The sequence below is a fragment of the Microplitis demolitor genome, chromosome 5 (assembly GCF_026212275.2).
Source record: "Microplitis demolitor isolate Queensland-Clemson2020A chromosome 5, iyMicDemo2.1a, whole genome shotgun sequence".
NCBI lineage: Eukaryota > Metazoa > Arthropoda > Insecta > Hymenoptera > Braconidae > Microplitis > Microplitis demolitor.
In genome coordinates this window covers 17781066-17794408 of record NC_068549.1, presented here as the reverse complement: position 1 = coordinate 17794408, position 13343 = coordinate 17781066, and the positions used below count along the sequence as shown (strand labels likewise).

At 31.5% G+C, this 13343-nt stretch overlaps 1 protein-coding gene across 1 annotated transcript in view; it reads left to right on the top strand.

The window, feature by feature from the left end:
* LOC103579945 (muscarinic acetylcholine receptor M3) overlaps positions 1 to 12653 on the top strand; it is a 46185-nt gene extending 33532 nt beyond the window's left edge. Inside the window, exons 2-5 of the mRNA XM_053739176.1 lie at positions 6214 to 6398; positions 9260 to 9460; positions 9541 to 10897; positions 10970 to 12653. Coding sequence (XP_053595151.1) covers positions 6214 to 6398; positions 9260 to 9460; positions 9541 to 10897; positions 10970 to 11822 — 2596 coding nt within the window. The 3' untranslated portion in view covers positions 11823 to 12653. The remainder of the gene's footprint in view (positions 1 to 6213; positions 6399 to 9259; positions 9461 to 9540; positions 10898 to 10969) is intronic.
* Positions 12654 to 13343: the final 690 nt, after the last annotated feature.

Genomic DNA, 13343 nt, shown 5'->3' with positions numbered 1-13343 from the left:
AATACTTCATTTCATTTTTGACTATTTTAATTTTGATATTCCAATTATGAAAACAAAGTTTTTTTTTCACTTTAAAAAAAAAAATTTTAATCCGTAGCAATAAATTTTTATTTTTTATAAAATTTCTGAGGAGTAAAATGTTTTTTCTGAATTTTATTTTTTGAATAATTTGTAAATTGCTTAACTACTCGATTCAAAAAATCAATCACATTTAAGTATTAGTAAATTTTTTCGATTTCTGTAAAGAATGTTCGATTTCGTTAATTTGTTCAAGAAACATTGTGTAGTCTAAACACACTCGTAAGAAAGTACTTGAAATATGGTAATTTGATTAATATAACAGAACTAATTAGAGGCCTGTTATTTTCAATGTGCACCCATTTTTACGGGGGCCGTTTTCTTACTTTTTTAAATATAAACGCTTTGTATTCATTTTCATCTTCTGCCTCAAACGACACCCTTAGTCGAAAAACATGATCACGTGCCGAAGGATGACATTAACCGGAAAGAACATTTCTTATCGTAGTGATGTCTAACTACAGCCAGCACGAGTCCTCTGTGAGTCTAATACTTCTTCCACTTCTGATACTAAAGAGACTCTGGGCAAAATAAGTTTGGAAAAGCCCACTTGTAATATCAGTTCCTGGTTCTGGTAAATAGGTCGCTCCGAGAGAAATGGTAAGGCAATTCGCCTTCTTCCCCCATAGAAGGGGTCAACAGTTAAAGCGGCAAAAAGCTACTTGGGGAACAAAACAGCGAGCATCAAAATAGTACTCATATCGCATTTAATAATAAAAAAAAGTATGTTTAATTCGTGCGGTGTTGTCGATTACCCACAACTTCGCTCTTATGGGCAATCGGCAACTTTCCGAATTAATTGTACAATATACTATTATATAATACCGTAAGAGGGACCATGGAATCTTAGAGGTCGATCTAAGAGCTACAATAATTTAGGAGTTCTTGCAATACACGAAAATCGGCATACTTCTGTTATTCCATCACTTTCACGATGTACAACAGCTCACCTAACATTGAAATGCAAGTAATTTAGACGGTATCCGCCTCCCTCTACTACTATAGTGTTGAGCGAAACCCGTAACACAGTTTTAGCTCGGTTCGTATTAGTACAAGGCGTAGTTCAAGGCAAGAGTACATTGGTATAGCTCTGCTGTGTAGCTCGTCAACGTACTCAAAACGAAATTACTACCTATTATGGCACATATATATATATATGTATATTTCAAGGTTTGGTGGCTGACTTATGAGTCAATTCACAGAAAAAAAAATATGGAAATCACGTAATATAGTGCAGCGTGGCACGGAACTGAAAAAATTTCAAAAATAACCGTGAAATTAACTTTGCATGGACATATAGAATATTGATGCTTTTATAATAGTTAATAAATCAAATATATCATCAATCCGCCGATGACTACTTTCATAAAATTGGGTTAAAAGCAATTTGTCTAAAATAGGATTTCTGCTTGTTAAAAAACTGGTGAGCTCCGATTCTAAACAATTACCAAAACATGACTCTCTTTAAAAAAAAAAACATTCCTTATTGGTATAGAATAGAGTTCAGATGCAACAGTTTAGTAAATTTTAAAATAAAATAGATGCGACGTATATAAAATTGACAGTGAGTTGGAACAGTGCCGAGTACTTGTTGCCCCTTGCGCATTCTCTCATTCGTTTTGACACCCCCAGCCCTTGAATCCTCTTTTCCCCACATTCACTCGTTCGCCGTTCATCGCTCTGATTTTTTACTAGTGCACCCTCGGTTTACGTCAGCCACCGTTCTATCTCTTTATCTGCCTGTACATTCATACCATTTTACAGTGATGATCCCTGGCTGTTGGAGGCTTATATGTCTATACTATCTGACTCGTACAAGCATTCATATATACTTCAATCTTTACCGGTGAGGTACTCTCGACATGTTACATTTTTCCGGGAAATAGCTGCTGTATGATGAATACACTTGCTATCTTTTTCATCTTTACTTCCATCATATCAAACTATCCTTTCATTTCCATTCATTTTTAAAGGATCTCTTTTGCGATTATTTCAACCTTCTTTCACTAAAATTTTTCAGACTTTGTGCCTGGCTCAAGTAGTAATACTAAAAAAAGACATTTGTTAAATTTTTCTTATTACAATTTTAAACCTTATTTTTTTAGTTCTTATTTTTCTTTTTAATAAAGAAAATTATTTTTTCATTTCGTTCCTTTTTTTTCAATGAAATTCATAATAATTTTTTTATTTATACGAAATAAAATTTCACTAAAAATTTTTTTTAATTAAATTTTCATCTTCATACAAAAATGTTGAAAAATCCAATAGTGAACACCTCAATCGCTCATTTTATTTTTAATCATTACTTTTATTTTGTAACATCATTTTTTTTTTCTTATTTTCATTTTAATTTTTTTTTTCAAATATCCTGTCTTTGTGTCTTGAAAAATAATAACAATAGTAAAAATAAAAATGGCATCTGAATTTTTCATAAAAAATCTGATTTACGTTTTTAATTAATTACAATTAAACTAAAAAAATTTAGATAATCATTTTCAAAAGGATTCTTCTGATAAAAAATACAAAGATAATAAAAGAAAAGTTATGCCGATTAGTTGTGTCTTTCAGGAGTTATCATGTTTATGAAGTTTCACACTTGACAATTAGCAACTTGTGTCTATGGGATTAAAACAATTTATATTTAAACAAGCAACATGCAGTCACTACGTGACTGCCCAAATATCACTACTAAATTTATGAAATATACAGAAAAAAAGGATTTCTTGCTGAAAAAAATTATTACTTGAAGCAAGAAATTTTATGCATTTCGAATTGAATACCGAAATTTTCTTAAGGCGAAAAAATATTTTTTTGGACAAGAAACTATTTAAATTTTTGCTTTCAATTCACAATGAAAAAAATTTTTGGGGAAAAGTAGACATTTTCTTAAGGCGAGTAAAGATTTTTTGGGTCAATGAATCTTTTTAAGTTCCCGCTAAGAAAATTGCAAATTTTCAAAAATTCGGGAAGTTATTGGTTTCAATCTGATTTTCGAAAATCGAATTTCTAAGAGATCTTGACGTTTTGAGATTCTAGGAAGCTATCCTGACTAATTTCACGATGATGTCTGAGTGTATGTATGTATGTATGTAAATATCTGTAATTTTTGAACGAATCAATCGATTTTGATCTTCAAGACGTCATTCGACGCGGCTTGTCAATATCTAAAAGCTGAAAAAAATGAGTTTGATCGGCAGAGCTCGTTCAGAAATATTCCAAAAAAAAACTTTTTTCAAAAATGTTTTTTTTTATAACTTTTCATGTGCTCGATGGATTGATTTCAAAATCAACTGGGTTCTGAAGCTTAATGAGCCACGTCGAATGCCACCTCAAACATCAAAATCAGTTTATTCGTTCAAGAGAAACCGTTAACGAAAGAATTAAAAAAAAATTTTTTTTTTTAGTATTCTCGAAATTTTTCAAAAATGATTAGATAAATGAATTTCGAAATCTGATCAGTTATAGAACTCAATAGAACGCGTCGATTGCCACCTTAACCGTCTTAATCGGTTTATTTGTTCGGGAGATAACGTTTAAGAAAAAATCGTAAAAAACCTTTTTTTTCGAAAACAAAGGCATACAAAAGTATGTTTAAGCTCGAAGAGCTCGAAAATGTATCTACAACAATTTTTCAAGCTCAAGGAACTCAAAATATGCGGGGTTTTGAGGCTGGCCCGCGGGGTCAACCGACATACCGATTTTTTTTTCTGTGTGCGCTCTTTTGGCTTTGAGAAGCTCCCTAAAACCAAAAGGGAGTATAAAAATATGTAGTTTTGAAATTAGTAACGCGATATAAATAATATAGCTATATATTCAGTGTCATTTAGTCATATTTATCGACAAAATATTCAAAATAATAATTTGGTTAAAGAAAATGAATACACTCGTCTTTTTTCCCGCCTAATTTAGACGTAATTTGAATGACATAGGTAAATGGATTTATCTCAACGCTTGGCAATAAAAAAGAGTTTAAACTATGAAAAGACACAAATTCAAGTCAAGACTTTTCTAATGATACCAAATTTAGTAACATTAACCAGTTCTATCATATAAACATGCCGAGAGCAAAATTTTCCTTATTCTCTTAATAATATAGATAATGAAATAATCAATTGACTGGGTCGAAATTATTCTTTGATAAATTGTTTTTGTTTTAGTATACAGTTTAATCCATTTAACCGTAATCAAAAGAGTGTAGAGATGATTTAATGTGAGTGAATGAGTCGAAATTAATAGATCGATCATAATGGACTTTCAACGCTTTCACGCGTGAGATTTGCACAAAATACCGACTCATACCGAAGAATATGCCGCTAATTTTCTAAAGTCAGTCTGATAAAATTTCATATTATAATATACTCGTGCCGCCAAACCCACTCTCGATTCCACAAAATGTATAAGATACTATTTTAACTTTAAATACATGCTCTAATCATCTAGAATGAATAGCCTTTTTGAAAGCTTTTTCAAAATCTGATGCTACTACACTTACGGAAAAAAAGTAATGAACACTATTGAAAATTTATTAGTGTTAAGAAATGTTTAGCAATTATCATTCATACTCCAATTAGTGAATCTAGCAACGCTATTGGAATTTATTAGTATTGGACAGTGTTTCATTAGTGATCATCTGATCATTAGTAGTCTGATTAGTGAGTACAGTACCATTAAAAGTGATTAGTGTTGATTAGGCCTTCAATAATATTGATAAGTAGCTTTATTAGTGAGTCTACATCATTGTTGAAAGTGATATCAGTATTAATCATGTTTCAAATAAAAAAACCATATGACAAATATATTGAGCTTTGAACCAATCCCAACTATTTGCGTCCGTGGTATTGGCAGAGTAGTAGAAGCTTCAACTGATAGGTTGAAGGACCTAAGTTCGAGTCCATGTAATGATGAATAGTTTTCCATCGATAAAAATATTAATATACATCAATTAATCAGTTTAAATAGAACTCTAATTATTTATAATTGGATCCAAAATCTTTTATTGGGTCACACTATCGATACTAAAGAATAAGTGCATTACACTTATGACACTAAAATTACCAAGAACGCACCCTAAACGCACTAATTACACTAAACCAAATAATGATACCATAGCATTAGTGCGCGAAAATACTATACCATTAATTTTTCATTAGTATTTTCCAATAATGTTTATAAGTATTTTGCCTTAAGATTATAAAGTAGTAACAATAATGATAATAATAAATATTAGAAAAAAATTTGAAATCTTACTGACTTATTAAAGATTTAATCTACAATATATTGATGTCAACTAGCATCAGTAATATCCTATCCACCGGTAGTGAGGTTCTGACAACTGATAAGCTCTTTAAATGTCATGGATAAATGAGTATATATTTTTGAACTAAGATCTTTTAGTAATTTATAAATGTCAAATTCACAGACGTCTTATTACAAAACAATGAAACCAATTATAATTTATTTATAAATTATGAATTATCTATAAAAGCTAAAATTGTAAAGTTATTCGATAGTGTATTACTGTGACACATATATAGATATATATATATATATATATATATATATATATATATACATATATATATATATATATATATATATATATATATATATATATATATATATATATATATATATATGTGTATACAAGCAGACCATTCATGCCTTACTTATTACAAAACCATTGTATTGAGACTGGTGCATTCATTTCTTTGACTCAATATACCGTCGTTCCATTATATAACATAGGTTATACTATAGTATCAGATTTATGAAGAGGTTGCTGTCACTTGGGAAAATGGGGAATATACATTGGGGTTGGTATTTTCTTCCTAATCTCACTTTCGTTTCTCTTTATTCTGTTCCACTTGTGGCAGAAATATATATATATATATATATATATATATATATATATATATATATATATAGATATATATATATATATATATATATATATATATATCGCGTAAGTCATAACTAACTTTCGAGTTGCAATATCATCGCAATGAGCTCAAAGAGAAGAGTACTAACAACGTTTACTTTGCAACTTTAAATATTGCGAAAGCGTAAATGAACCTAGACAAAATATGTTCTTCTTTTGTTATTATTTATCTTTCAATTTTTTTTTTCTCATTTCAGACGATTTCAAAAACAACCAAAACAAATATGTCGATATATATCAGATCATATGAGTGCTGAATGTATCCAATTAAATGGTACTTGGTTAGATTCCAATGACTCTCGGTTCAACGGTGAATACAGTGAACTATTTCCAGATTGGTTTTGGAATAATATCACCAACATCACAAATTCATCATATACAGGTAAAAAAATTCTAAAACAAGTTTATATATTTTGTGGGCTGCACCTAGAACTTTCCATTTCTTAAAATGTTATATTTACTTCTTTGACCTCGATAATACTTTTGTAAAAGTCAAAAAGCTCGTAAACAACGGAAAGTTCTAGGGCAGACTGACAGACAGCTATTACATATTAGGTGAGTTTCTCTTATAATTACAATTTCATAATCAATTTTTATACATAGGAGAGTGGGATGAAATTAGACCATGAGGCAAAATGAAACATTATTTTATAAAAAAACAATTTTTTTGTAAATTTTTTAGTGTCGATAATCTAATTTTTAAACGCAATCCAGAAGAAAAGCTTCGCGAGTCATTAAAAACTGACTGTCACTCCATTGAAATTGCATTTTATGTTTGATTTTTGAACTAATTTACAACCTTGGTAGAAATTTTTCAGACTTTCCACTGAAAAACTCTGAAAAAGTCTTTAGAACTTTGAAAAAATCTTTACGACTTTAGAACTGAATTTTTCGGAGAAAATTCAGAAAATTTCCATCAGGGAAAAAACTCGAATATTTTTTTAGCTTCCAATATTTTAAAAGTAAGAAAGCGAGTTAATAAACCAATTTCAGTAAAAATTTCATATGGCCTTGACTGTGGGTTACGACGTGTAAAAACTAGGTCATCGATATAATCTCTATAAAAAGTGTGTAATAATGTAAATTGGTCGACTCGAGTAGTTCGACCATGTTTAAATTTCGATCCAAAAAAAAAATGTTATCGTGTTTACTAAAATTAAAAATAATATGACAGAAATACTCGTATAAGAAATATAAGAACAAATTTTTAAATTCTCTGTTAAAATTAAATATCAACTATCAATATTACTGCCATAGCTGATAATTATAGAATATTACTTTTAAAAATTTACAAAAGAACTAAATAAAAAAAAAAAATTTTTTTTAATTTTTTTTTCCGCTGAAGTCAATTATTTCCGATTTATAAAAAATAAATTAACTTAAATAATAAACACGAAATAAATTTTTTTTTTGGTTAAAATTTCGAATTGGTCGTACTAGTCGGGGTGACCTATTCACTTCACATTCTTTCTAGTGACTGGAGATATACATTTACAGAAAAAAAATCTTTTCGTTAAAGAGTTGTCTCATGTTGCCTCACACATTCATGAAAACTTTCACTCCATTTTTCCCTAATTAGTAACCATATGTAATAGTTATTAAAAAATATTTTATCACAAAAACTGTTTTTTCTAGTTTTAAATTTGATTTATTCTTTAAAAAAAAAAAATACTTTTGTGAATTTAAAGTTTTGCGTTTATGATGTAAATGAGGTAGTTTTAATTAAAAGATAAGAAATGAAAGTGCAATAAAAATTATATAAAAAAATTATACTCTGTAAAAAAGTGGGAGTGAATTTGGAATGATTACGGATTTTATTTCACTCTGAATTTAAATCCGAATTGACTCCCTCACTCTGGAGTTTTAGAAAAAGTCACTTTACATACGGAGTGAATAGGAAGTTTGTTTTTTCAGCGGAGTGATCTGGATTTTATTTAAATCCGCATCCACTCCAATTCGGAGTTTTAATATTAAAATAAACTCCCCTTCGTAGGGAATTTCACTCCAAGGGGTTTGAGTAAATACACAGTCATCCAGTCTGCATTCACTCCAGATTTAATCCGCGTTCACTGCAAATTCTTTACAATGCAGTTATCTAAATTATGCATTTAGAAAGTCCCTTTTTTTAAAGATCTCTTCATGATTTATTTTTCCATACATACACGGAAAGAATTTTTGTACAAATTTTGTCATGTAGTTTATTCTAGAAATTACTCTAAATCGAGTAATCTTGGGCCATTACGACTTTTTACTTTTGAATTACGAAATTTTACTCTTTCAGTGAGTGAAAATCAATCAGATGAATTTTTACTTATAATTACAAGTAAAAATTACCCCTAGTGGCTGTCTAAATCGACACTTTTTAATTCAATTTTTACTCGTAGGTTATGATGAAAAGTTGATGATTCATTTTATAAAATTTATATTGAATTAAAATAAAAATTACAATTAATAGGTTGAAATTTCTATAAAAAATCTAAAACCGTCTAATCGCATTAGAATATGACTTAACATAAATATTTTGAAAAAGAAAAGAGAATTACTCGTATTGTGTTGAAAAAGAAAAGATACAAAAATTTTTTTTTATTTTAAAATAAATATTAAGTTATAGAGAGATAAAGAGATCGTCTTTTTTCCAAGCATACGTTTGTGTGCGTAACATGTAAGCTGTCGCGAGCAAAATAAAAGGCATTTAATCGAAGCCGATATTAACCGAAGATTAACGAAAACTACTGAATTATTACTCTGCAGTTTAGAGTAAAAAATACTTCAATAGATTCGAAATTTTATTCGAAGTACAAGTAATGTTTCATCATATCATCAATAGGTTTAAAGAAATTCTATATTGGGGAGTAAAAATTAATACACGTGGAATAAAAATTGTTAAATTCAGATAAAATTTTCACAATAACCGATTAAATATGGGATTCCAACAGAATATCAAATCATAGAATCATACTGCTTTATCTGCTGTTAAGAAATTACTCACTAGTAGGGTAAAATATAGTCTAGTGATATTAATATTTCAACGAAAAATATTAAAAGTCCAAATAAAAAATACTAATTTTTTGGAATAGCACAGGATTACTCGAAATTGCAGAATAATTTTCATCAAAAAATTCTTTCCGTGTACTTATTTTATACTATTGATAGTAGAATTTGACCAAACTCTGTAAAGTGGAATAGTTTAGTTTTTCTTAAAAATAATATAGATATTAAATGATTTATGTTGTTTATTTTTAGACGAATCACTTGAACCAGATGAATACACATTACCTTTCGAACTCTGGCAGACAGTCTTGATAGCTATATGTCTTGCTGCTTGCATAGTTTTAACTATCGGTGGAAACATCCTCGTGCTGTTAGCTTTTATTGTCGATCGATCAATAAGGCAACCAAGCAATTACTTTATAGCATCATTAGCCGCCACTGACATGCTTATCGGTAACCGTAGTAATGGTTTAAAAAAAAAAAAAAAAACAAAACAAAAACACTCAACTTACTAATAAAGTTTTATTTTACAGGCACTGTATCCATGCCATTCTACACTGTATATGTGCTAATGGGTTCATGGGATCTTGGTCCTCTTCTCTGTGATTTATGGCTTTCGGTAGATTACACTGTTTGTCTGGTGTCTCAGTACACTGTCTTATTAATCACAATAGATCGATTTTGCTCAGTCAAGATTGCTGCCAAGTATCGGAGTTGGCGTACTAAAAACCGTGTTATATGGATGGTGACAATTACATGGATAATACCAGCACTACTGTTTTTCATAAGTATTTTTGGTTGGGAACACTTTGTTGGTTACAGAAATCTCAAACCAAATGAATGTGCTGTACAATTTTTAAAAGATCCTATATTTAACACTGCCTTGATAATTGGTTACTACTGGACTACTCTTGTAGTCCTGTTTATTCTTTATGGTGGTATATATAAAACAGCTTATGATATGCAGAAAAAAAGTGAAGCTAAACAAAGGAAGATGCAATCAATGGTAGCGCTTAGTGCTGGTGCAATGTCAGGAATGGCTGGTCGAGCAGCTGGTATTGGAATCTCAAAGACGCAAAGCACAATACTTAGTCAAGACAAACCCAAAGATCCAAGTGGTGGTACGTCAAGTACAAGTGTTGATAATGCTCAAGCTTCTGGTGAGGATCTCAAGGATGGCAGTGAAACCACAACCGCACGTAAGCTATCTGCACAGCAATCTCAAAACAAAGACTCTGGCAATAAACAAAAGTCAGGAATGGTATCGTCAGAGATGGAAAAATCCGAGCGTTCAAGCAGTCCAGCATTTGACTCAGATGATGACAGTGCAGTGGCTGTTACAACAACTAGCCAGCAATCAGCTGTAAGGAAACGATCATCCATTGCTGGGTTGATGGTTCAAACAGGCGCTCTTCATGCATTTGCTACCAACAACAGACTTAATGGAATGGTTCCGATTAACGTAGAAATGAATCCAATGATGAGAAGATTATCACCGACATCCCCATTGCTAGATCCAGCTTCTAAAGCTCATACACTGCCGAAGATTCAAGAGCACAGTATCGTGGATGTTGAAAATACAGTAGAGCATACAGTTGAACACGAAAAAAGTAGTACGACATTAACACCTGAGCAATCATTAAGATCTACTGACATTGATTTGAGCCATACCATTGAGCGTATTGAAGAAACACCACCATCCGAAATAAGGAACAAAAGCTCATCATCTGGGCAACCGAGTATAATTCCTCCGCCAACACAGTTTCTAGGTAGTCCATCGATTTCCGAGAGTACGTCAACTTCATCGTCTATCGACAAAACCAAATCATTAATGGCTCACGGACCAGGGACCTACGACATCATGACCGGACTGGACGGCGCAGATTTAAGGTATATGGATGAAAGTTCAATTATTTTACCTAGTCCTTCCTATGAAAGTCCACCATCTTCTTTTTCCCTCAGCCTCGCGAATCCTCTGTCAACGGCACCATCATCTCCTGTCCTCGGGCACACTGGAACATCAGCAGCCAACACTAGTCTCCTACAAGCGGCGCTCATCCGGGCAGCTGCTCAGCACCAATCCGGCACAACCCAATCACAACCCGTGCACAATCCTCAAGTAACGCACGCATCATCACAAACCCATCCTCCACGTGTCTTCGTCACTCATCAGATCAACGCATCGTCGCAGACATCACCTACCGTTGTTAGCAAAGTTAATACTGAAGTTACCGTTAAAGTTGAAGACATTAAACGTCAACCAATTACAACGGTAGTTAACACATCTGTTGACTCGTCCAATAATGGAACAACGACTGAACAAAAAACAAATAATCCACAGCAGATGTCATCTTCTAGCAGTGCTCTTCCAACAGTTGTCGCGGCAAATGTTATTGATCAAAATCCAAAACGTCAGTCGAAAAAAAAAGATAATGACAAAGAAACAGACACCAATAGTGGATCACGACGCGATTTTGTAAAGTCGATTGGTCGACGTTTGAAAGCTAAAACACAAAAAAAAGATCCGACAATTGGTAGACAAAAGTCACGAACTGAAAATCGGGCTAGAAAAGCTTTTAGGACTATTTCATTTATTTTAGGTGCTTTTGTTGCTTGTTGGACACCCTATCATGTCATGGCACTAGTTGAGGGTTTTTGTTCTCATCGCCCCTGTACTAATGAACATCTTTATATGTTCTCGTATTTTCTATGTTATGCTAATAGTCCAATGAATCCTTTCTGCTATGCGCTAGCTAATCAACAATTTAAAAAAACATTTACGAGAATACTCAAAGGCGATTTTCATATGACGTAAATAAATATCATTAACGTGATTATTATTATCAATTAATAGATACACAGATAAAAAGTATTTCTTGGTGCAAAAGATTTTTACTTGCCCCAAGAAAATTTTTACTTGCCCTAAGAAAATTTTTGCATTATAAATTGAAAACGATAATTTTTTTGAGCATTTGTTTACAATCACGGCTCCACACATTTATCAAAGCTTCAGGTGCTTACACCTTAAATATACATAAATAGACTTTGCCCGTGTTCAGTTACCTGGCGCATGAATTTTTCTTTACCACTAGATACCTATTTAGGCCGTGCACCTCAAGTATAGAAAATTAATGATAATAACATGAAATCTTGCAGATTTTCAAAAATACATTTCCAATTATATAATTAACATTTTTATATAATACCATAAGATGGGCGGTGGAATTCTATAAGTTTATCTAAAAGCTACAATGATATTGGAGTTCTTGTAATACTTGAAAATTGGCATATTTCTGTTATTTTTATGCTTCTACACTTGGATGCAAGTAGTTTGGACGGTATCTACCCTTTCTTTACTGATGAATCCGCTAACGTATTCAGGACTAAGCTACTGTGTATTATGGCACATAGACATATATCTTAAGTTTTGGTGGTTGATTTAACAGTTAATGCATATAATAATGATAAAATTATGTCAATTAGTGCAGTGTAGCATGAAACTAAAGAATAACAAAGGAAACCTCAAAATTAAGCATACTTTATACCTTTGGTAGGGGATTGGGGCAAAGTGGGCCCCTTGAAATTTTAAAAACTTCAAAAAATTCGGGAGAGAAGTGGGACCATCAAAATTATCTATACGTCAATAAATTCGGATGAATAATACGCTTATCGAAATTTCTTATGAGCATCAAAATAGACCACCAGAACTGTTCATTAAATCTAATTTATTAAGAAAATTAAAAATAATAAACTTACGTTTTAAAGTTATATCGCAGCGGACTATTAAAATGATTTTTTATATTTTTAAAATACAATTGTTATATAGTTATTTGGAAATATCACACGTGCAGCTTCGCACGACTTTGTTGTAAACACCGGCACACGAATCATGGGCCCAATTTTTACATTGACACATTGAATCCATGGCTCTAAAGATTCTGAGTATAATTTACCACAAAAAATACAAGCCGTATCATTTACCGATTGTTTTGATTTGCGTTTTCCTTTTTCCTTTCCTTTGATTGTTGTCTTCTCCATCGTTTTAATATCAAATTCAAAATTTTTTGAAGGGCCTACTTTGCCCTTAATTTTCAATTTTTCAATTTTAATGGACGTAGCATAATGAAGTGAAAATAAGAATCAAGGTTCTAAATAAAGTAAACGCGTAAAAAACATTAATCATATTATTGTTATTTTCCTTAAGGGACTCAATTCCCCCCCCCCCTGCTCTATTAACTAATAGCTTGTTGATGCTTATAAAACACATAATTAAGCAAATGTACCTTCAATCTGCCGACAAATGCTTGCGGTTAAAATTGGTTTCAAAGCAATTTCT